At 50.2% G+C, this 23,413-nt stretch overlaps 1 protein-coding gene across 6 annotated transcripts in view; it reads left to right on the plus strand.

Moving 5' to 3' along the window:
* Positions 1–23,413, plus strand: part of TBC1D22A (TBC1 domain family member 22A) — a 383,821-nt gene that overhangs the window by 8,857 nt on the left and 351,551 nt on the right. For 2 of the 6 annotated variants that reach the window (XM_064368239.1, XM_064368236.1), the window contains exons 2-4: positions 16,410–16,466; positions 17,369–17,709; positions 21,251–21,427. In XM_064368239.1, the coding sequence (XP_064224309.1) occupies positions 16,410–16,466; positions 17,369–17,709; positions 21,251–21,427 (575 nt within the window). The remainder of the gene's footprint in view (positions 1–16,409; positions 16,467–17,368; positions 17,710–21,250; positions 21,428–23,413) is intronic. The other 4 variants (XM_064368240.1, XM_064368238.1, XM_064368237.1 and 1 more) reach the window with 3 other exon arrangements.

Below are 23,413 nucleotides of genomic sequence, written 5' to 3' on the forward strand. Positions count from 1 at the left end.
TGCGGCCTGAGAGTGACACCTGCCTCTCCTTTCCTTCTCTGGCAGACTCAGGGTCTCTGCCCTCCTCAGCTCAGCCCTTCACCCCCTGAACACAGGCCGTGGAGATCCACATTGTGCCATGCTTCTCGGTGCAGTAGGGACTTCTAGGTGCAGTGGGGAGCCCAGGAACAGGAGCCGGTGTCCTGCACAGGGTGGGGAATGTCACTGTGCTTGGCCCTGGGAGTGCAGGATGATGCGCCTGCAAGGTGCTTTCTCCTGAGGAGTCTGGGGAGCGTGTCTGCATAGGGAACAGGCACTGGGCAGGTGTTTTCTGCAGTGCTCAGGTGTGGAGGGGAATCGGGACTGAGGTGGCTGGGGCCTTGGCGTCACACCTCACGCTAGGGATTGCCTGTGGAGTGCTTCCCTCGGGCCAGGCACTTTACATACCACCACCCATGTAGTCCTTAGAGCAGCTGGGGGTAGTACTGTGTGCTCCCCAGTTTACAAATGAGGAAATTTGGAAGCTGAGTCACTTGCTCAAAGCCACACAGCTTGTAAGTGGCAGAGCTGGGGTTTGAACCTGAGGATGAGGAGTCTGCCCTTAACCATCACAGCCTTATCCTTGTCTCCTCTATGCTCTGGGGGACTTAACAGGTGCTGGAATTGTTACAGAGAAAGCTGACTTATCCACCAGGAATCTGATCCTTCTGTAGGCTGACTTGGGTGGAGGTGGTCCCCCGTCCTCCATTCCCCCAACCCCTATCCTGTGTTTGAACTCAGGCTGCTGCCTGCTGGGCCTGCCTGCCCTTGGAGCCCTGCTGAGCTCAGCCTAAGCCTGGCTCCTCCAGGCTGGGGGAAAACTGCGCTGCTTGAGCTTGACAGAGTCTGCCGGGGATTCTTCTGGAGTAAGGTGAGCAGCTTCTCCCAGGTCCCCCTGGTGTCCTCTTTGCAGAAAAGAGGCAGAGGTGTCAGGAGGCCCAGAGAGAACAGGGCAGCCTGGGCTTTTCCCATTTCTGGGTGCCGTGCTGTGGGGAACTTTCATTTTGGATATCCCCAGACTTCTGGTTCCCCCTTTCTGAAATGTTTCCTCTTTTCTGGCGATTAACATGGAAATTCCACCCTGAGTACTGAGGGTCATGAGGGGGCATATAGCCACTGCAAGTCCAGTTGCTAGAATAGCTGTGGGTTCCCTTAGTGAGTAGGAAGTAAAGACTGAGAACGTCTGTGTTGTTACTGATGGCAGCCCCCAGGGCAGGGCCAGGCATTGCTGGGCGCTCTCTCCATGCTGACTCCGCCCTTCCTGCACGGCCTGCAGTGGGGAAGGTGGGCCTCTGCTCAAGGCCCCAAGCTCTTAGGGGATGGGCCGGGTTCGCCCTCAGGTCCATCCAAGGCAGAGCCCTTTCCAACTTCGGGGCCCCTGATATTTCTGGGCCCCTGACTGCGTCAGCTCTGTTCCCACTGGTCCCTCCTGGGTGTGCCTGCTCATTTTTGGGTTGATTTGAGCGCTGCTTTACCCCCGCCACCCTCTTCCTTCTCATGTGCGCTGTGTGTACTGGAGTCTGGCTGGTGCTGGATAGAATTTTTTCTTTTTTTTTTCTGAGACAGAGTCTCGCTCTGTTGCCCCCAGCCTGGAGTGCAGTGGCGCGATCTCAGCTCACTGCAACTCCGCCTCCTGGGTTCAAGCAGTTCTCCTGCCTCAGCTCTTGAGTAGCTAAGGATTACAGGTGTGCGCCACCACTCCCGGCTAATTTTTGTATTTTTAGTAGAGATGGGGTTCACCATGTTGGCCAGGATGGTCTCGATCTCTTGATCTCATGATCCTCCTGCCTTGGCCTTCGAAAGTGCTGGGATTACAGGTGTGAGCCACTGTGCACGGCCTGGATAGAATTTTGAAGTGTGCTGTGCAGCTCTCTATCTGGGCATTGTAGTCTTTGCTGTGCTGGTTTGAAATGGGCCTTCTTTCATGAAACATTTTTACTAAACTAAGAAATAAAATAGGCTTGCCGGCCCTAAGGCTTACACCTAGGTGAGGCAAGTGATGTTTATTGCAGTTGTCTGGATGAGCTTCTGATCCTTGATGAAAAGCTGTCAATGGCTCGGGATGTGTGGAGAGGCAGGGTGGAGGACCCGGTTGTGGAAAGGGAGTGAGTCCCTTGCTGTCACTGTGGCTCTCTTAGGGGTGGCAGCTCCTGCGAGAGGGCTTGGTGCGCCTGCTGCCCTTGTTTTCACCTGAACGTGTCTGCGGTGGGAAGGCCAGCGAGTTGGCTGGGACTCCCTACATTCTGCTGTTGGTGTCGGGAGTAAAGGGGAGATCTGGCCTTGCTTCTTTCTGAATTCAGATGGGATCTGGGAGGAAGAAAGGTTTGGAGACAATCACAGTTTTTTTGATTTTTTTTTTTTTTTTTTTGAGACAGTCTTGCTCTCTTGCCCAGGCTGGAGTGCAATGGCGTGATCTCGGCTCACTGCAACCTCCGCCTCCTGTGTTCAAGTGGTTCTCCTGCCTCAGCCTCCTGAGTAGCTGGGATTACAGGCACCCGCCACCACACCAGGCTAAGTTTTTTTTATATTTTTAGTAGAGACGGGGTTTCACCATGTTGGTCAGGCTGGTCTGGAACTCCTGACCTTATGATCCACCTGCCTTGGTCTCCCAAAGTGCTGGGATTACAGGCGTGAGCCATGGCACCCGACTGACAATCACAGTTTTATAGAATTTATGACAGTAGTTTCCTGCTCACGTCTGGGGCCTTGGGAGTTGCTTCATCAGGTGGAAGAAGAGCACGGAGTGCCACCTCTCCTGCTTTGAGGCTGGGTCTGGCTTGCCAGGTTCTCAGGTTTATTGATGGTGCTGTAGGTGATTCCTGCATGGCACAGCTGCCTCTGGAATGACTGGTAGAGGAATGTTGGCTGTGGGCTCCATTTTGTTTTCTTTTAGAATTAATCTCTATATTAAGGTAGTTTTTTTGGTTCCAAAACCAGTCACTAGAGCCAACAAAGCAGTTTATGTATCAGCCAAATGTGCCTTCCTAAGCTGTCATGATTTTAAATAGCTGATAGAATAGGCCACGTTAACAGCAGGCCAGGAGTTTTTAAGAGGGTGTGCCTAGCTAGGTTTTGTTGTGAGAGCATGTCTGTATTCTTGGAACTTCATTCCCTCGAAGATATGGTGTGCCTTTAAAATGCTCAATCATTCAGATATTTGCATAGTGAGGAAGAGAGAGAATTACATGTAACAAGCAGTTATGGGGTGCGCTCTGCATGCACACGAGGCCCTGGTGGGTGTGCAAAGATGAGCCTGGTGTTACTCCTGCTACTGAGGGACTTCTGTTTGCTGAGGGAGGTAGACCAGCCAGGAGCTTCTGCCGCAAGGACTCTGGTGCCAAGCGGGCCACGAAGGGGCCAGGAAGCCCTGTGGCAGTGTGGGCAAGGAAAGGGGAGTTTTCACTGAGGACGTGAGATGACATTAAAGTGGACTTTGAAGATCACCTGGGGTGTAGGGGTGTGTTCTATAGTCAAGGACAAGGCCTTCTTGGCCGGGGGTAGCTTGACCACAGCTGGATGAGGAGGAGGACAGGGTATGTGTGGGAGCCTGGCGAGTCGCCGGCTACCTGAGAACAGAGGCGTGCTGGAAACTGAGCTTGGCTGCGGCTGTGTAGTGGACGGCAGGTGAGGGTCAGTGTTCAGGATGGTAGCCGCAGGAGTTTCGGTTGAGGCTGTTTTGTGTTTGGAGCTGGGAAGGTTCTGAACAGGGACGGCCTGATCAGAGTCCCTACTACTGTTTATTGACCTCTCGCTGTGCACCAGAGACGGAGGCTCGGGTCGGAGAACTGGCCCGAGAGGGCACAGGTGGGATGAAGCCAGCCAGGATTTAGCGTGAGAACCATGGCCGTGGGGAAGAGAGTAGGGGACTGTCAGGAAGTGATTGCAAAATTCAGTCAGTTCAGTAGGTACTAAAAACTGACCCTGTGCCACACATTGCAAAAGGTGGGAGAAAAGAAAGAGCCCTCCCCAGATGGGGCGTGTGAGCCGGGAGGGGCGCGAGGGCCCTGCACAGGCCTCACAGGACCTGAAAGAGGCCGAGTTCTTCCCTGAGGCTGTAGGAAGACCCTGAAGGATGTTCAGCTGGGGAGTGACCATCCTCTGATGGGCACCGGGGGACACAGCTGAGGCCAGATCTGCGGCAGCCGGGGCAGCTGTCGTGTTCTCAGGACGAGGGCTGGGCCGGGGCCAGGGCGGGTGGAGAGGAGAGGAGAGCTGTGTGAGAGTTTCCAAGGTGACCCAGAGGATGTGGAGACTGAGTGTGGGCGGTGTGCTTCAGGGATGAGACGAGGGTGGCCTCTTTGTTGGTGGGTTGCAGTTCTGGAGGTTGTCACAGGAGATACATGGTCAGAATGAGAGAAAATGGAGCCCTGATTTAAGTCAGTGGGAACAGAAGGGCTTTCAATGCCAGGACATGGGCCAGTGGGAGCCAGGGGGCTGCCAGTAGAAGGGGCCTCGGGGGAGAGGTGCGAGGCAGGGACGAGTGCATTGTCTGTTTTTGCGTGACTGGTAGAGAGTGGTGTTGTCTGAGGGTGGGGAGCGAAGAGTGGGTGTGAGGAGTGGCAGGTGGCACAGCTGAGTTTTGTGGGTGGGGGACCTGTTGACGTGAGGTGGTGGGTTCGTGGCTGAGAGCTGGCAGTGGTTCTGCTTGGAGAACCGTTTACTAGGGTGGAAGAAGTCAGGAGAGCATGATTTTTCACGACAGAAGAAAGGAGGACTGAGGGCTTGGCTTTGGGGAGCAGAGTAGGGAACACAGAAGAGTCCGGGGCATCCGGAGAGGCTGGCAGGAAAGGGCTCAGTGTGGTGAGTCCTGAGGGGAAGCCGGGCAGGGAAAGGATTGAGTGAGAGTAGCAAGAAGGAGAGAGGAGGCGTAGACTCGCTGATGGCTGGTTGCCAGGATGGTGGAGCCGCCCGGAAAGTCGTGCATCCCTTAGCGACCGGGACGCCTCGTGAGAAATGCGCAGCGTTGCCTGCTGCACGCCTAGGCTTCGTCACGCAGCCTGTTGCTCCGGGGCCACGCGCCTGCACAGCATGGAACTGTTCTGAATACTGCAGGCAGTTGTCACACAATGGTCAGTATTTTTGTATTTAAACATCTCTAAATATGGACTAGGTACAGTGAAAATACAGTATAAAAGGTAAGATGGCGTAGTGTGTAGGGCGAATGGCGTAGTGTGTAGGGCAGTTGGCGTAACTGGCGCTTGCAGGACTGGAGGTTGCTCTTGATGGGTCAGTGAAAGAGGGGTGCGTGCATTTTCTGTTTTTTTTTGGAAACGCCTGGGACATCGCTGTCTGCTCTGTAGACTTCGCACACACTCTACAGTTAAGCCCTACTAGATTTATTAAAAACATCTTCTTTCTTCAGTAGTAAATTAACTTTAGCTTACTGTGACTTTTAAACTTAATAAACCTTTTAATTTTTTAAAAAACTTTTTGACTCCTTTGTAATAAGACATAGCTCAGAACACAAATACATTGTGCAGCTGTACCAAAATATTTTTCTTTATGTCCTTATTCAGTAAACTTTTTTCTCTTTTTAAAGTTTTTTATTTTTTACTTTTTCAACTTTTTGTTAAAAACTAAGATACAGACACACACATTAGCCTAGGCCTACACAAAATCAGGACCATCAGTGCCACCGTCTCCCACCTCCACGTCTTGTCCCACTGGGAGGTCTTTGGGGGCCGTGACATGCATGGAGCTGTCATCTTCCACGATAACAGTGCCTGCTTTTGGGGGTGCCTCCTGAAGGACTAAGGACTTGCTTGAGGCTGTTTTACGGCTGTTTTGTTTTTTGTTTTTGTTTTTTAAATAAGTAGAAGAGGCATACTTTAAAATAATGATGAAATGTATAGTACAACAGGCCAGGTGCAGTGGCTCGTGCCTATAATCCTAGCACTTTGGGAGGCTGAGGTGGGCAGATTGCCTGAGGTCAGGAGTTCGAGACCAGCCTGGCCAACATGGTGAAACCCTGTCTCTACTAAAATACAAAATTTAGCCGAGCATGGTGGTGGGTGCCTGTAATCCCAGCTACTCAGGAGGCTGAGGCAGGAGAATTGCTTGAATCTGGGAGGTGGAGGTTGCAGTGAGCCGAGATCCCACCATTGCACTCCAGCCTGGATGACGAGAGCAAAACGCTGTCTCAAAAAAAAAAGTAAGTACAATTAGGACAATGAACACGTAAAGCAGTAGCATACTTGTTGGTTATGATCAAGCGTTACGTACGATACCTAATGTATGTGCTGTACTGTTACAGGCCTGGCGGTGCAGTAGGTTTGCTTACATCAGCATCACTGCAAACTTGGGAGTGTATGCTTTGTACTACGATGTAACTGGCTGTGACATCACTAGTGATAGGAATTTTTCAGCTGCATTATAGTCTTACAGGACCGTGGTCCGATATGTGGTCTGTTGTTGACTAAAATGTCATCATGTGGTGCATTACTGTACCTCTCTGTGGTAGTTTCAAAATACGCCCGTTTCCTTCAGATTTTCTGTTTTCTTTCTTTCTTTTTTTTGAGACGGAGTCTCACTCTGTGGGCCTGGCTGGAGTGCAGTGGCGTGATCTCGGCTCACTGCAACCTCCGCCTCCCCGACTCAAGTGATTCTCCTGCCTCAGCCTCCCGAGTAGGTGGGACTACAGGCACGTGCCACCATGCCCAGCTAGTTTTTGTATTTTTTAGTAGAGATGGGGTTTCACCATGTTGGCCAGGATGGTTTCAATCTCCTGACCTCGTGATCCACCTGCCTCGGCCTCCCAAAGTGTTGGGATTATAGGCGTGAGCCACCGTGCCCGGCCATTTTCTGTTTTCTATAATAAACACACATTGTTTTCATTAAGTGAGGGAAAAATTATTGTAAAAATGCTGTTTCCAAGACCTATTTCAAGAGATGTCCATTTGACCCAGTCATTGCCTCAGTCCCTGCTGGGTTCTCAGTGCTCTGAGGACTGTGAGGAGTGTGACTTGAGACAGAATCCAGTCCCTGTAGGAGGGGTTTTGTGGCCCAGAAGGGGCACTGCATAGCTGGGAGCCTTGCAGGGCCGCGTGTGCGTTACTGCCAGTCAGAGTGGTGTGGGTGTCAGGGATGGGACAGCCTCGGAGACCCTCTGGTTTGGGTCTGAGGCACCACGTCTTTCTGCTGTTGACTCCTGGGGGCGGGCATGAGTTTCAGATTCTGCCGTGGACGGCGTGGGTGGTGGAATTGTTCACTGTTGTCATAATGGTTTTTGTACATTTTCCTCCAAAGCTCTCTAGAGTTAATTTCCTTGGAAAATTTACTTCTGAATATATTTTATAAATCTGGGGAGCATCACTGTGTGTTAGAATGAGCTGGATGGTAAATTCAGTTGCTAATTTGAGTACGTATTTCAGAAAGCTGCTGTTGAACCCTGAGGGGCATTGAGTAATGACTGTGCTTGGAGAAGAGAGGTCGATTAGCCATAAAATGAATTTGACTGGAAGACTAGCCCGTTGACTTCATGTATGTGAGATACAGAGAAGCACTTAATCGTAAATGTCTCATTTCTTTTATGATACTGAGAACGTTGCAGCTGGATTTATTGCTTTTCCATACTTTTATTTTCTCTTACTCTTCCCTGTTGCACTCACTGCTATTTTTACCCACTGCTGTTAACCTTCAATTAAAAGTTATATTTTTGGTAGAGATGGGGTCTCACTATGTTGCCCAGGCTAGCCTTGAACACCTGGTCTCAAGTGATCCTCCTGCCTCAGCCTCACAAAGTGCTGGGATTATAGGTGTGAGCCACCATACCTGGCCGGTTAATACAGTTTTTTTTTTTTTTTTTTTTTTGATAATGGAGTCTTGCTCGGTTGCCTAGGCTGGAGTGCAGTGGTGTGATATCAGCTTACTGCAATGCTAGCTGCAGGTCACTTTACTCAAACTGCTGTCATATATGGTTATCATTTTGTACACGTCCTTATTCCCATTTCCAGGATGAGAAAACTAGAACTCAGCACACTTCCTTGGTTAAAACTACCAGCTAGTAAGTGTTGGAGCTGGGCCTTGAACCTGGGCCTTTTGATTCTTAAACCTGAAAGCTTTCTACCAGTGTCAGAAAGACATCCAAGACATTTCAGGAAAAGGACGTGACAGATAGATTGTGCTTGATCTAAGCAGGCTGTATCTTTCTTTCTTTGTTTTTCTGGCACGGAGCAAGCATTCGATTCTGCTCCTGGGTTTTGTGGGTCTGAACTTCAGAAGGGGCACAGTGGGGATGTCTCGTCTCTTCTCCGTGGTGTCTGAGGCCTCACTAGGAAGACGTGAAGGCTGATTCACTGACTTGTCTCGCGGTGATGCAGGCTATCTGCGGGTCCCTCAGCTGGTGCTGAGGGTTGTAATGTGTACGTGTGGGAGATCCTGGTGGCTAATTTTGGTGTCTTCAGAGAATGTGTAGCTGGGTCTCAAGAGCAGGAACCCAAGAGGGCCAGGTAGAAGCTGTATTGACTTAAAAAAAATTATAACATCTTTCCTGAGATGCATATTCAACATAGTTCACCCATGTAACTTCACACAGAACTGCCTTCACCCAACACAGTTCACCCATGTAACTTCACACAGAACTGCCTTCACCCAACACAGTTCACCCAGGTAACTTCACACAGAACTGCCTTCACCCAACACAGTTCACCCAGGTAACTTCACACAGAACTGCCTTCACCCAACACAGTTCACCCATGTAACTTCACACAGAACTGCCTTCACCCATTTGAAGTATATAATGCAGTGGGTTTTAGTGTCTTCAGAGAGTTGTGTAAATGTCGTCACAATCAATTTTTGAACATGTTCATTGCCTCTAAAAACTTCACGTATCGTTTAACATCACCCCCGCCCTCCTCCCTGTCTAGTCCCTAAGTAACCACTAATCTATGTTTTCTGTGTATAGAATTGTCTATTCTAGAGATTTCAAATAAATAGAATAATATGATGTGCATTTCTCTGGTAATTACCTTCTTTCACTGAGCATAATATTTTCAAGGTTCGTCTATGTTGCAGCTTGTATCAGTACCTTTTGTTTTGTTTTGAGACAAGGTCCTGCTCTGTTGCTCAGGCTACAGTGCGGTTTTGCAAACATGGCTCACTGAAGCCTTGATCTCAACTTCCTGGGCTCAAGGGACTCTCCTGCTTCAGCCTGCCATGTAGCTGGGGCCACAGACATGCATCATCATGCCTGGTTAATGTTTTGATTTTTTGTAGAAATAGAGGTCTCTAGAGATAGAGGTTTCACTTTGTTGCCCAGGCTGGTCTCTAACTCCTGGGCTCAAGTGATCCTCCCCACCTTGGTCTCCCAAAGTGCTGGGATGACAGGCATGAGCCACCTCCCATCCTTGTCTTATTCCTGAGCTTAGGGGGAAATATTCAGCCTTTTACCATTAAGTATGATGTTAACCATGAGTTTTTTGTAGATACTCTTTATCAAGATGAAGATTACCTTTGATTCCTAGTTTGTTGAGAATTTGTGTAATGAAGGAGTATTGAATTTTATCATATGCTTTTTCTGCACGCATTTAGATGATCTTGTGGTTTTTGTCCTTTATGCTGTTAATATAGTATATTGCACTAATTGATTTTTGGTTATTAAACCAACCTTGCATTTCTTGGATAAATTCCATTCGATTATGATATATAATCCCTTTTTATGTGTTGTTGGATTTGATTTGTGAGGATTTTGGGTATTTATATGTATATTCATAAGAATTATTAGTCTGTAGTTTTCTTTGTAATGTCTTTCCTTGATTTTGGTATCCGGGTAGTACTAGCCTCATAAAATGAGTTGGGGAGGATCACCTCCTTTTCTAGGTTTTGGAAGGATTTATGAAGAATTGGCATTAATTCTTCCTTATCTGTTTGGTAAATTTTACCAGTGAATCCATCTGGGCTTGGACTTTTCTTTGTGGGTAGTGTTTTGATTACTAATTTAGTCTCTTTTATTTTTTTGAGACAGGGTCTTGCTCTGTTGCTCACACTGGAGTGCAGTGGTGCCATTGTAGCTCATTGTAACCTCTAACTCTTAGGCTCAAGCGATCTTCCCACTTCAGCCTTCTGAGTAGCTGGGACTACAGGTGTGTGCCCCCATGTCCACTAGGTTTTTGGGTTTTAGTAGGTGAGGTGTTGCTTTGTTGGCCAGGCTGGTCTTGAACTCTTAGGGTTCAAGTGATTCTCCCACCTTGGTTTCCCAAAGTGCTGTGATTACAAGTGTGAGCCAGTGTGCCCAGCCTCTAATTCAGCCTCTTTACATGTTCTCCTTGAATAAGTTTCAGTTCTGTGTATCTTTCTGGGAATTTGTGCATTTTATCTGATTTATCTAATTTGTTGGTATGCAGTTGTTCATAATATTCTCTTACAATTCTTTTTATTTCTGTAAGGTTGATAATAATGTCTTCTCCCTCATTTCTGACTTTAGTAATTTGAGTCTTCTCTTTTTTTTTTGAGGTGGAGTCTTGCTCTGTCGCTAGGCTGGAGTATAGTGGTGCAGTCTTGGCTCACTGCAACCTCTGCCTCCCGGGTTCAAGCAATTGTCCTGCCTCAACCTCCTGAGTAGCTGGGACTACAGGCGTGCCACCACTCCCAGCTTTTTTTTTTTTTTTTTTTTTTTTTTTGGTATTTTAGTAGAGATGGAGTTTCACCTTGTTGGCCAGGATGGTCTCTACCTCCTAACTTCGTGATCCACCCATCTTGCCCTCCCAAAGTACAGAGATTACAGGCATGAGCCATTGCACCCGGCCCTTTTTTTTTTTTTTTTTTTTTTAGTCTAGCTAAAGGGTTGTCTGTTTTATTCATGTACTCAGAGAGCCATCTTTTGGTTTTGTTCATTTTCTTTATATTGAAGGAAATAACCAGACCAGCAGCTTTCTGTGTCCCCCTGGAGTCCTGCTGTGGTTCTGGAAGTTGCCTCTCCTCTCGCTTTCTGTTGAGTGGCCAGGGCCAGTGCATGTGGGGGGCTTCCTGCTTCTCCCCCTTCACCAGAGTAGCTCTGCTTTTACCTGTTTGGCATTTCCATGTAAAATTTCTTTTGAAAAGTTGGTTTACTGCTGAAGTACCAGCTTTCACACAGTGGAACCCCACAGAACAAAACTGGAGCTGCATGCATTAGCATTGATACACAAAACAATCTTGAGGGAACATCTAGTTGCAAAAAAATACATATGTATGAAATGATGACAATGTAAACTTTGCAAATGTGCAGAATAAGATTATATGTTGCCTAGAGATCCACATCTCTATAAACTCTTACATGAAATGGAAAATGTCAAATACAGGTTGGTAGCTACCTCAGAGGAGACAGGTAGAGAAGCAGAATGGGGAGGGTTTCAACTCTATTATGTGACAGAGTGTTGGAATCTAATGGAAGTGAGTCTCTGGGTGGTGTCTGTGTGGGTATTCCTTATGTTGTATATGTCATCAGGCTGGCTCTGCAGCCTGCCACGTGTGGGTGACCTCGGGCAGGCTACTTAAACTTTCTGTCCCTCAGTTTTTCCACTTTTAGAATGAGAAGAGTAATCATATCTGCCTCATTGGGTTGCAAAGATTAAAGGAGTTAACACATTAAGAGTTGAGAATAATGCTAATCTTTGTTAACTACTGCCATTATTCTCTATGCTTTATTGTTTGCAGTGTTGATATTAACAAAGAAACAGGCAGGTTGAACCAGTCTGGAAGCTGTTGAGAGTGGCTGGAGCTGAGCAGGGGCATGCAGCGTGGCGGTGACAGGGCTGTGTCTTAAATTTTCTGTGTGTTTCGTTCCTTTGGTAAAAGTATCCAGCCCCAGCTCCCGCTAGGACCTCCCTGTGGTTCATGCCACATGGTGACTGTGTCCTCAGCACCCAGGACAGCGCCTGCCACGTAGGTCCTTCCTGGTTGAGAGGAGGGAATCCATGCTTTACTTTCAGGTGTCTTTTTCAGTTTGAAACGGAAACTAACTCTGATGTATGCAGAAATAAATGGGATGTTTTCATTTGGATGCTGACTTTAGAATTTTCTTCTGAAATCATGTAATTCTCCTTACTGGCTTTTTTTGGGAAGGAGAAGTCATAACAAAGCCTTCAAGGGGCCAAACCCTTGTAATTCCTTTCTCTGGGTTTCCAGTCTTCCTGTGTGGAGTGAGGGGTGAGACTGGGCTCCTGGACCGTTGAAGGAAGGCCAGGTGTGGGCTCATGTTTCTGCTCCTGTAGTGACAGGCCCCTGGCTGTCACTTTTATATCCCATCATTGCTCCTGGCCTTCAGATTGGATGTGCGCTGTTTTGTTTATCCCAGCCTTCTGCCACCTGCACTTTTCCTAGTTTTAAGTGTGAATTTCTTTTTTCTCAAGGAATCTTCCAAGACTGGGTTTCTTCTGTACTCCCGTGACATGCTTTTGTAGGAATTATCATAAAACATTAAAAATGCCAGTTGAAGTTTTGCTTTTATAAGGAAACTGTAAGAGCCTGAATAGTTTGGATTATATTGTGCTTATCTTTGCCTCCCCAGTGCCCTGTCAGAGAGTCAGTATCAAAAAAATGTTTGTTAAATTTTGCTGAAAACTCTTAGAGTATAAAAGTAAGCATTTGGTAATTAATATATTGTGCTGAAGGCATAGGAATGCAGTACTAAATAGAAACTAAGTGGAAGGCCCGGCGTGGTGCCTCACGCCTGTAATCCCAGCACTTTGGCAGGCCAAGGTGGGTGGATCACAAGGTCAAGAGATCAACATCATCCTGGCCAACATGGGGAAACCCTGTCTCTACTAAATATACAAAAATTAGCTGGGCATGGTGTTGCGCACCTGTAGTCTCAGCTTACTCTGGAGGCTGAGGCAGGAGAATCTCTTGAACCCAGGAGGCAGAGATTGCAGGGCACTGAGATCACGCCACTGCACTCCGGCCTGGTGACAGAGGGAGACTCCGTCTCAAAAGAAGAAACTGAGTGGTGGAAAACTGAAAAATGACCCAATGTAGTATTTTAATGTTAAAGATGGTATTCTCAAACTAGTGAGTAAAAGGAGAGGTTACTTAATAAATGACATTTGACCCATTCGTTATTATTATTATTTTTTAATTTCCTAATAAACACTATATCGCAAAATAAAAGAAGTTCTAGGTGGACTGAAAACTTAAAGGTAGAAGGGAGACCTGTAGAAGTATGAAACTAGCACACAGCGGGATGTTGATGCACTCTCGGAAGCCGGGGGCCTCTCCAAGTGTCGTCCCCAAAGCGGAATCACGAGGAAAGGACAAAAGAGGGGCTCGGCCTCCCAGACCGAGGAGAACAGATTGACCCCCACCGTTCTCTTCCTGTTGCTGCTCTAACAAATCATCACAGACTTACTGGCTTACAATGAACATGTTATCTTAGAGCTCTGGAGTTTGCAAGTCTGACATGGTTCTCACTGGGCTAAAACCAAGGTGTTGGCAGGGCCGGTTCCCTCTGGAAGCTCCAGGGGAGAGCGTTTTCCCTGCTCCCTCTGGCTCCAGGAAGCGCCAGCGTTTCTTGGCCTATGGCCCCCTTTCTCCACGTTCAGAATCAGTCATGTTGCATGTGTGTGACCTTTCATGGTGCCGTGTCTCTCTGACCACAGCCGGGAATCTTCTCTGCTTTTGAGTACTCATGATTAGATTGGATCCTCCAGGATAGCCCAGGATGGTCTCCCAGCTCAAGGTTTGTATTCTTAGTTGCATCTGCAAAGTCCCCCTTGCCATGTAAGGTGATACAGTCACAGGTTCTGGATGTTAGGATCTGGATGTCTTGGGGTGGGGGCCGTTATTCTGACCTCACCACTGGAACGACTAAGAAGGAATCCTCTGTGTACAAGGTTTTTACAAATCAGTAAGAAAGTGGTGAGCACCTCGTTAGAAAATGCACAAAGGGTACGAACAGACAATTTACAAAAAGAAGAGGTACAAATGAACAAAATTACAAACAATGTTTTACCTCACTAATGAATGAAAAGGCACACAGCCAGCACGGAGACCACTGTTCTGTTAAGTGAGCAGTGATTTGTGGTGTCCTGCGCTGCTGGTGGGATATGAACTACTGCTCTTTGGCAGGGTGGACCAGTGGCCTTTTCAGTGTGTACTTTATGTCTCAAGCTTTCCATTTCTAGGAGTTTACCCTCAAGAGGTTGTCATAGTTGTGTGCAAATATTTGTCTACAAAGATAATTTAATACTTTTTTGTCATCACTATTTGATTTTACTTCTTAGAGACAGGGTCTCACTCTGTAACCCAGATTGGAGTGCAGTGGTGCAGTCTTGGCTCCCTGCAGCCTCTGCTTCCCAGGCTCAAGTGATCCTCCCACCACTTTTTTGTAATCACTTATTTTAATTTTTTGGGGCAGGGTCTTACTCTCTAAGCCAGGTTGGACCTCAGTGGTGCAGTGTTAGCTCACTGCAATCTCAGCCTCCCAAGTCGCTGGGACTGCAGGTGTATGCTACCATGCTCAGCCATTTTTTTTTTTTTTTGGTATTTTTTGTACAGACAGGGTTTCACTATGTTGCCCAGGCTGGTTCTGAACTCCTGAGCTCAAGCAATCTGCCCATCTTGGCCTCCCAAAGTGCTGGAATCACAGGCGTGAGCCACCGCACCCGGCCTGTAATCACAATTTTAAATAAGTTAAATGTCTCACAGTCAGCTTCGGTTAAACAGGTTATGTTGTAGCCCTCAGGGGATGGAGTGAAATGAGAGGTGGTACTGTGAGGGAGATGGCACAAGCCAGCACAAGCTCACTGGCGCTCACTCTGTTATGGTTCTTAACAACTTTCTTAAACTTTGAAATCATTGCAGTTTACAAGGAGTTACAGGGAGCTGTCTTGGGAGATCTGTGTGCTCTTCCCTCATTATTATGCTTTTAGGTTTATATGTGTCTTTCATATTCTTTTTATGTATCAAACAATACGTATAAAGTCAAATTATTTAAGTAAATTGAAGAAGACAGTAATGATATGGGGAAATAGTAATGATCTGTTACCAAGTAAAGAAGGTAACACTTCATTCTGTTAAAAAAATTAAAACTTGGCCAGGTGCAGTGGCTCACACCTGTAATCCCAGCACTTTGGGGGGCCAAGGTGGGTGGATCATCTGAGATCAGGAGTTCGAGACCAGCCTGGCCAACATGGTGAAACCCTGTCTCTATTAAAAATACAAAAAAAAAAAAAAAAAAAAATAGCTGGGCATGGTGGTGGGTGCCTGTAATCCCAGCTACTTGGGAGGCTGAGGCAGGAGAATCATTCCTTGAACCTAGGAGGCGGAGGTTGCAGTGAGCTGAGATTGTGCCACTGCACCCTAGCCTGGGCAACAAGAGCAGAACTGTCTCAAAAAATAAAAAAAAAAAAAGAAAAAAAATTAAAACATTCATGTCTATGTTTAAACACGCCTTTATCCATGTTTATTTTCACATGCACACCCCCGAACCTTCAAGGTACCACATCAGAATGTCACCATGGTTCTCTTTCCCACGTGGCCTGTATCAGTTAGGATATCTGACAGCATTGCCTTCAGCAAACAGAGACTCATTTATTTATTTCACGTGTCTGGAAGTCTGTGGTAAGCAGCGTAGGGTTGGGCAGCAGCTCTAAGCCATCACAGCCCCATGCTCTCTCCCGCCTGTCTGCCCTGCCGCCCTTCATGGTGGTGTCTTTACTCGTGCATGTTGGCTGAGGTTTCAGGCCTCACCTCTGTGTTCCAGGCCCGAAGAAGGGATAGAAGCTAGAGGGCAAAGGTGTGCTAGCTAAACCTTTTTTTTCTTTTATTTTAAGAAAAGTAATAACCCCATTTATTTCTCACTGGCTGTGAGCAATAAATGTGTGTCACAGGGCCAGCCGTGGCTAAAGTCAGCCAAGGGGCAAAGGCTTCTGGGTAGAGGTTGATCAGCCAGCCAGTACCCCAGTGTCTGCCACGTGGGGTATGTTTTCCAAATTTGCCCTGATGAATGTAAGACTTGTATAATAAAACCATTAAATCTTTAAAAAAATATATTTGTCTTTTGCAATTCTGCATTCAGTCTTGAGACAAAATGGTCGCTGGTGCCGCTTCCCAGATGGGCGTTTCTCCATGAGTGTTTAGTCTGCGGGCAGAGGCTGCAGTCCCTTCCTCGCACTCCCAGACACCCTCATCACTGTGGGGATACCTGAGGGCCTGTGGTGTGCTTGTCGGGCTGAGGCCCATTCTCAGGGAGGGCTGAATGGCCTGCTTGTGTGGGGTGTGGGCTGGTATGGTGCTATTCATTCCTTCTCACCTGGGCCCTTGGGACCCCGAAAGGCTGCGGGGGGCCTGTGGCAGCCGATGGGGGCTGCGTCCTTCAGCCCTGTGGGTTCCTAGGAGCCCATCTTTTGGGCGAGCTGGTGGTAGGCTCTTGGGAAGGCAGGAGAGAGGCTCACTGTTTTCCCTTTCTTTTCTGTCAGCATCCAGCACGTGTATGGCGCCCAGCACCCCCCCTTTGATCCACTGTTACATGGCACGTAAGTGACGTCCTAACCTCACTTGGCTTCTCGGCTGTGGCAACCCCCGTCTTCCTGCTTCCTCCTGCTCCCAGGCATTCCTGAGGGAGGAGAGTGGCTTCTTATTCAGCCGCACTGATCAAGCAGTTGCTTTGTGTGAGACGCTGGGCACCCAGCGCCGCTCATCCCAGTGAAGATGGTGGATGTGGGAGCCACAGCCTGATGTGGGGAGGTGGCGGAGCCCTGGGGAGAGCCAGGAGCTGACATCCGTTAGCCACGGGCAGCCTGGCTCCAGGCCATCCACGCTGGCTTGTCCTTTCCCCTCTTCCTTCTTGCATTCTCCACTTGCTGCTGGAGGCCGGCCCTGGCCTGTCCTGGCCCCTCCACAGCAGGCGGGAGCGCAGGGTGTGGGACTTGTGCTGGGCTGGTGTGGCCCTGCAGGACTGCGCCTGTCTGAGAAGTGTCTGACTTGAGGTGGGGCCAATGCTATGTGTTGTCATATTTTGAGGGAATCTCACTTAAATGATCGTGACTTCAAATCCGTACACCATAGGCCCATTCCCTGCACAGGAGCTCTCGGCCCACAACCCTACTGCCGGGTGGGAGTCTTACTGGGTCTCCAGGAGGGCCACAGGCACTGGCCAAGGGCAGCTGGGGCGGGTCTGCAGGCCGTCACTGTGCTGCCCTGCGCCTCCTCGCAGGTGGCCTTCCCAGAGCTCTTTCCCCTCTCCTGCCACTGTCCTCATGGCTTCGGCTGCTCTTATTTTGGCTGTCTGTGTGAATCGCCTTTGCTTTTTCACTCACTATTGCCAGATCAAAGCTGAAAACTTCTGTGTATCTTTTTACCTGGGGACTCTTTTTCTGGCTGGTTTTGGGGTGAAGCCTTCGAGCCTGTGTGAGTTAAGATTGCCTTTGCATTGCAGTTTGCTCAAGTCCACTGCCAAGTTGCCAACCACACCAGTGAAGGCCAAGAGGGTCAGCACCTTCCAGGAGTTCGAGAGCAATACCAGTGATGCCTGGGACGTGGGGGAGGATGACGATGAGCTCCTGGCCATGGCGGCGGAGAGCCTGAACACTGAGGTGGTCATGGAGACGGCCCACCGCGTGCTGCGCAACCACAGCCAGCGACAGGGGCGGCCTGCGCTGCAGGAGGTGCCGGGGCTGCAGCCGAAGCCCAGGCCTGAGGTGGAGCCCCCCTCGCCCCCCAGCGGTGACCTCCGGCTGGTGAAGTCTGTCAGTGAGAGCCACACGTCCTGTCCTGCAGGTATGATGGGAGGACTGGAGAGACGGTCTGTCTGGGCTTCTGGCCGAGCCAGGAAAGAGGCTAGTCCCCTCATTGTGGGAGAATCAGTGGGCTCCCATCCTCATTTGCAGCGGGCCTTCTGGCCATGAAAGCCCTTGCAGTTCTCTTCCAGGGGCAGGGGAGCAGTCTGTGCTGTTCCCTCGGGCCCCATGTGCTTTCTTGTGTCCTAGCTGAGTGGAGTGGCCGGGCACCAGGCTGTTGTGGGCTGGCTGTGAGAGGGCCACGGGCAGGCAGGCGCTTGAGGGACACTGTCTCCCTCCTGACTCCACCATCTTGTGATGGCTCCGTGGGCAGTGATGCCAGTTGAGGGGTCAGGCCAGCTGCATGTTCAGGGGCTGGCCCTCTAGGCCGCTTACAGGGTTCCTGCCAGGGGAGCATCCAGGTGAGCTCAGGTCCTTCGTGGCTGGGAGTCTGACTTTTGGGCCAGCTCCATTTGCATTCTGCCCCTCCTTGGGTGGGGTCGTGTCCGGGGCGGTGTGCATGGCGCTGGTGTGCAGCAGCTGCTTTTGAGGCTGTTTCTGTGGCCACCGCTCTTCATGTGTTGCAGGTCATCACGTCTGTGACGGAAAAGCTACACGGTTGTGTGATGAACCCACTGTGGGGCGGGCACTGTTTTCAGGGCTTGTCATACCCCAGTGGACAAACTGAGGTACCTCTGTGCCCTGTGGAAAGTCCGTTCTGGCGAGGGGGATGGATGCAGCACTGCCCACCTCCAGCAAGGGGGCACAGAATGTGCAGGGAGGCAGCAAGTGCCACAGTCAAGAGAGGCGGATAGCGGGGTGGGTGCGCGGTGGCCATGAGAGCAGTGGGGAGCGGGTGTCCTTGTGTGAGCGGGGTTGTTGGAAGGCTAGGGGCTAGGGGCAAGGGCCAGCCGGGGTGGCCACAGGCCCTCAAAGATATCTCCCTCCAAGGTCTTCTCTCCCCACATTTCCAGCTGAGAAGATGGAGATTGTTGAGTAGCCCGAGGTTACACTGCAGAACTGGGTTTCATACCTAGGTCTAGTTTTCCAAACCGCTCTCTAGGAATTGGTTAACTTCTAAAATATTACAGCTCTCATTAGGTGAGAATGCTGTGCGTGATTTTATTTGATCAATTTTCTTTTTGGAGTCGAATAAATTTTAATATCTTTGAACTTGTAAGTGGAAATCTGGTTATGGCCTTTGCGGGAGGGTTGGAAACCTGTTGACTGATTGAAGCATGCACTGCCCGCCTCCTGCAGGCTGAGTCCTGGGCTCCGCTGGGGTGGAGTTGGTGTTGGCAAGATCGCTGGCCTCATCTGCTCGTAGGTGGTGCTGATGCTGAAGCTCTGTGAGCCTCTCAGCACCCTGTCCCCTACCCCCAAGATGTAGGGTGCTGTCAGTCTGAGAGTGGCCAGGACCGCAGGACCACATGGTGTGTGGCTGGGGGATCTGACCAGAGGCAGGCTCAGGCTGCGACCAGCCGGGTCAGGGGAGCCGTGGGATGTCACCCTGGTATGGCCTCATTCTGGAAGAGCCAAGTGCAAGATGCTCCAGGCAGGTAGTGCTGGGAGAAGGGACCTGTGCCCCTGCTGCCCTGTGCCCCCCGCCTGCCTGCATTGGAGTTGGCCACATTTCCTATGTTTACTTTCTGGGCAAGCGTTTTTTGAGCGCTTCAGTTTTATCAATCATTTACTGTATGGCAAGCACTGTAGCAAGCCCTTGTGGTGATAAACTCATTCAGCTTTGCAGTAGCACTAGGACTTAGGCTTGTGGGCTCTGCTCAGGAGTGAGTGGTCCCTTCAGCGTCTTGATGCAGTCACATCAGTCATCTCTAAAGATCGCAGGGAGTCCAGCTCTGGGACACAGTGCGCAGCTATTCCTCCTGCCGAATATCGGTTCTGGGGAACTGTAAGTGCCGCTGAAGCAGGAGCCTCTGGAGAAGGCAGAGAGGGCACTGTCACCCATGTCCTCCCCTCTGCTCAGGCTGAAGCAGGAGACTCTGGAGGAGGCAGAGAGGGGCACTGTCACCCATGTCCTCCCCTCTGCTCAGGCTGAAGCAGGAGCCTCTGGAGGAGGCAGAAAGGGGCACTGTCACCCATGTCCTCCCCTCTGCTCAGGTGCTGGTTCTCAGCTCTCCCTGCAGTAAGGCCAGCAGCGGGAACTCCAGAGCCAGACGCCCCGGGCTGGAGCCCCAGCCAGCCCTCGGTGTACAGCTACTGCAAAACAGGAATCCCAGCAGGTGCTGAGGGGGGTTGGGGGGAGTCAGGGAAAGTGGGCAGCGAGGATGGGGGGAGGAGACAGGTCGGTACTCTGAAGTCTATGCCCCCACTTCAGCAGACTTTTCTGGAAATTTAACTGGGCCACGTTCTGCCCAGAGGCCATAGGTTGCCTGGCTCCTGGATGGCCTGAGGGTTTCTGTGTCGATTCTTTTCCCCCACCCCCAGGTTATGAAGGAAATCGGGGAGCTGTGTGGGAAAGAGGGCGCGGGGCAGTGTGACCCTAACCTCCTCACTCCGGCGGCTGCTGGAGCGGATGTCAGCCTGTCAGCTGCAGCATGTGCTCTGGCTCCATTTCTTGGAGTTTATTTTTCACTCCACTTTAATTTTCAGTTTTTGAAAGATGCAATAGCTGGACAGGTTTTAGGCCTAGGAGTTTGGAGCCTTTCCCAGCCTATTGCTTGTTGGTCTCGGGTGGCCGTTTTGAGTGACCTAAGGGCCTTAGGGTCTTCCCTGGGGCTGACCTGGTCCGGGGTTGCTGGGTGTAACTGCCTGTCTCACATCTTGTTTGGGTCTCCATGGGCCTGTGCATCTTGGGCTGGCACAGGAGGTGGGAGGGAGGGTGGGCAGCTTGCGCCCTAGTGCCACCTCAGTCACTGCCTGTGGTGGCGTCTGGGAAGGTGCCATCCCTCACAGGTCTCACTTTCTTTGTTTCTTTGGGATGAGGGTCTCTGTGTGATCTTCCTCCCAGCGCAGTGGTGAGAGCCAGGGAGGGCCAGGCAGGTGGCAGGATCGGGCATGCCCTTGAGACAGCAGGTGAGTGCCCTCATAGACCCTGGTCCCTGGTGAGTCCCCACCATTGCCTCCTGTCCTCAGCGCCTCTGCAGGCTTTCTTCTTGCCCTCACAGTAACTTGAGAGGCTGCCCTCTGCGCTCAGACCTGACTTCCCCAAGACCACCCTCCTGCACAGACCCTCTGGGTCATGTCACCTGGGCAGCCCCTGATCCGCCATCCTAGGCACTGGTGGGACCCTGACTACCAACACAGCCCAAGGGGTCCTGGAGTTTTCTGGCTGTCATTGTGTTGCTTTTATGTGAGGTGTGTCCATTTCATTGATGAATAATACTCTGCCAGTGAGGTGAGTGAATTTCAAAGGTGTCACTTCCATATTATTGCTCAAGAAACCGAAGTCCCCACTGCTCAGTGATGGGAAGAAGGGACTGTTGTAACCCCACAGCATTCACAAAGGGACAGTGACACAGCAAGGAAGAACATGGGGTTGGGTGGAATGCCCTCACCCTCACCCCCCTCTCTCACCCCTGCAGAAAGTGCCAGCGATGCCATCCCTCTGCAGCGGTCCCAGTCTCTCCCACACTCGGCCACCGTCATGCTGGGTGGGGCATCTGACCCCAGCACCCTCAGCAGCTCAGCGCTGAGCGAAAGAGAGGCCTCCCGGCTCGACAAGTTCAAGCAGCTGCTTGCTGGACCCAACACTGACCTTGGTAAGCGTCCTGCCCACTGGAGGACACGTGCAGATGTTTCTGGCTGTTTCTGAAATAGATCACATCTTAAAGGATTCTGTGTATGCTTCTGTAATGCACATGCTTCCATGCGTAATTTGCCTTGGAAGAAGGTGATGCGTTTGTGTAATGTTTTCATGCCAGTAAGTCACTAAGGTAGTAGCAATTCGTGCTGATGGTTTTTTTGTAGACCTGTTTTGTTAATGTTTTTCCAATGCAATTTGAAAATATATTTTCTGTTCCTTTTTATTTTTTAAATTGAAACTGGTTCTTACTCTGTCTCCCAGTCTGGAGTGCAGTGGTGTAATCATAGCTCGCTGCAACCTGGAACTCCTGGGCTCAAGCAATCCTCCTGCCCCTGCCTCCCAAGTAGCTGGGACTACAGGCTTGTGCCACCACGCTCACAAAGTTTATTAAACAATTTTTTCTAGAGATAAGGGTCTCCCTATGTTGCCCAGGCTGGTCTTGAACTCCTAGGGTTAAGAGATCCTCCTGCCTCAGCCTCACAAAGCACTGACTGGGCTTACAGGTATGAGCCACCATGCCTGGTGCATTCTGTTTTCTTATTGTCCCAGTTGCCCTCTTTATTATTGTGGCCATTGATGAGCCCTTTAAGGCTGGCCAGGTGGACATCCAGGATACCATCCTTTCATGGTATTCTGAGACAGCGGCTCGTGGGGGCACAGTGCTGGTGACCATCAACTCGACCTGCTGATTTTGCACTTTCCTGCACTGGGGCTGGTGGTCATCCGAGGGTGACAGGCTGTAAGCCCTGCAGGGGGGCAAGGGTGAGGCTGGAGCAGAGGGGCAGGCCCTCAGGGCAAGCGCAGTCAGCAGCGTGACCCTTCCTTCGGGAGCTGCTTCCAGGCACACACAGCGCCACGTGGACTGCCGCAGCCCAGCTCTGTGGAACATACCCGCTTTGAGTTCCTCCAGTGGAATTCCTACTGAATCCATGTTCTTCCTTTACGAATCTCATCTTCGTGGAGTGCCACCCTGGCTAGACATTTGCTAGATGCTGGAGCTCTCGGGGGGACTGGAATGTGGCCTTGGTCATGGGATTGCTTCCTCGGGGGGACACACCTGTATCAGACAGTTGTGGCTGGTGCCACCGCGGCACGGAGAGCTGGAGGTGCAACGCCTGGCTCTGCCAGGAGGTGGCGAGTGGGGCGTGCGGATGGGCCGGCGGGAGCTGTGCCTTCAGGCTCAGAGGCCCAGGGCAGGGAGAGGGTTTCTGGCAGAAGCGGTGGTTCACAGGGCACAGCTGAGGCTGCGTTCCTGAGGCTGCGGAGGGCGGCTCCTGGAAGGTCTCCTGGCTAGAAGGACACAGCTCTGAGTGAGTTCTCAAGGTGGGTTGTTGTTTCTCCCTTAGGTTTATTTTTTAAAACAGTAACGCTTGCATATGCTGTAACAGTACACAGCACAGCAGGTGTATGTGGAATGAGGCCTGTCCCAGCCTCCACTTTCCCTTCCTTTCCACAGTTCCAGGTGTCTCCTTCCAGTGATGGCCCATGCACATGTTGTTTTAAACGTTTTATGTTGATGCGATTCAAACTTGCAGAACATTTGGCAGGAACAGTGCAGACAACTCCCATCTGCTCTGCACCCAGAATCACCAGTTGTTTACGTTTGCCCTGTTACCATTCCACGTGTGTCTGCCTGTTTGTGTGTCTATGTGTGTGCTCCTGAACCATTTGAGAGTCAGTTGGAGATAGATCCCTTTACCTGTAAAATCTTCACTGGAGATTTCCTAAGCACGAAGACATTCCGTCAAGGTAGTCACAGCACAGGTGTCAGAATCAGGACGTTTCCTGTTGGCGCAGTACTGTTTCAACACGTTTATTACTATAATCCACAGTCCACGTTCCCATTCTGCTGGTTGTCGCGGTGATGTCCTTGCTGTCTTTTTTCTTAGTCCAGACTCCAGTGGGGACCGTGAGTTCCATTCAGGTGTCATGCCTCTGTCTT

This window comes from Aotus nancymaae, unplaced genomic scaffold (assembly GCF_030222135.1).
Source record: "Aotus nancymaae isolate 86718 unplaced genomic scaffold, 86718_ANA_hifiasm-v0.15.2.pri h1tg000076l, whole genome shotgun sequence".
In the NCBI taxonomy this organism is placed as follows: Eukaryota; Metazoa; Chordata; class Mammalia; order Primates; family Aotidae; genus Aotus; species Aotus nancymaae.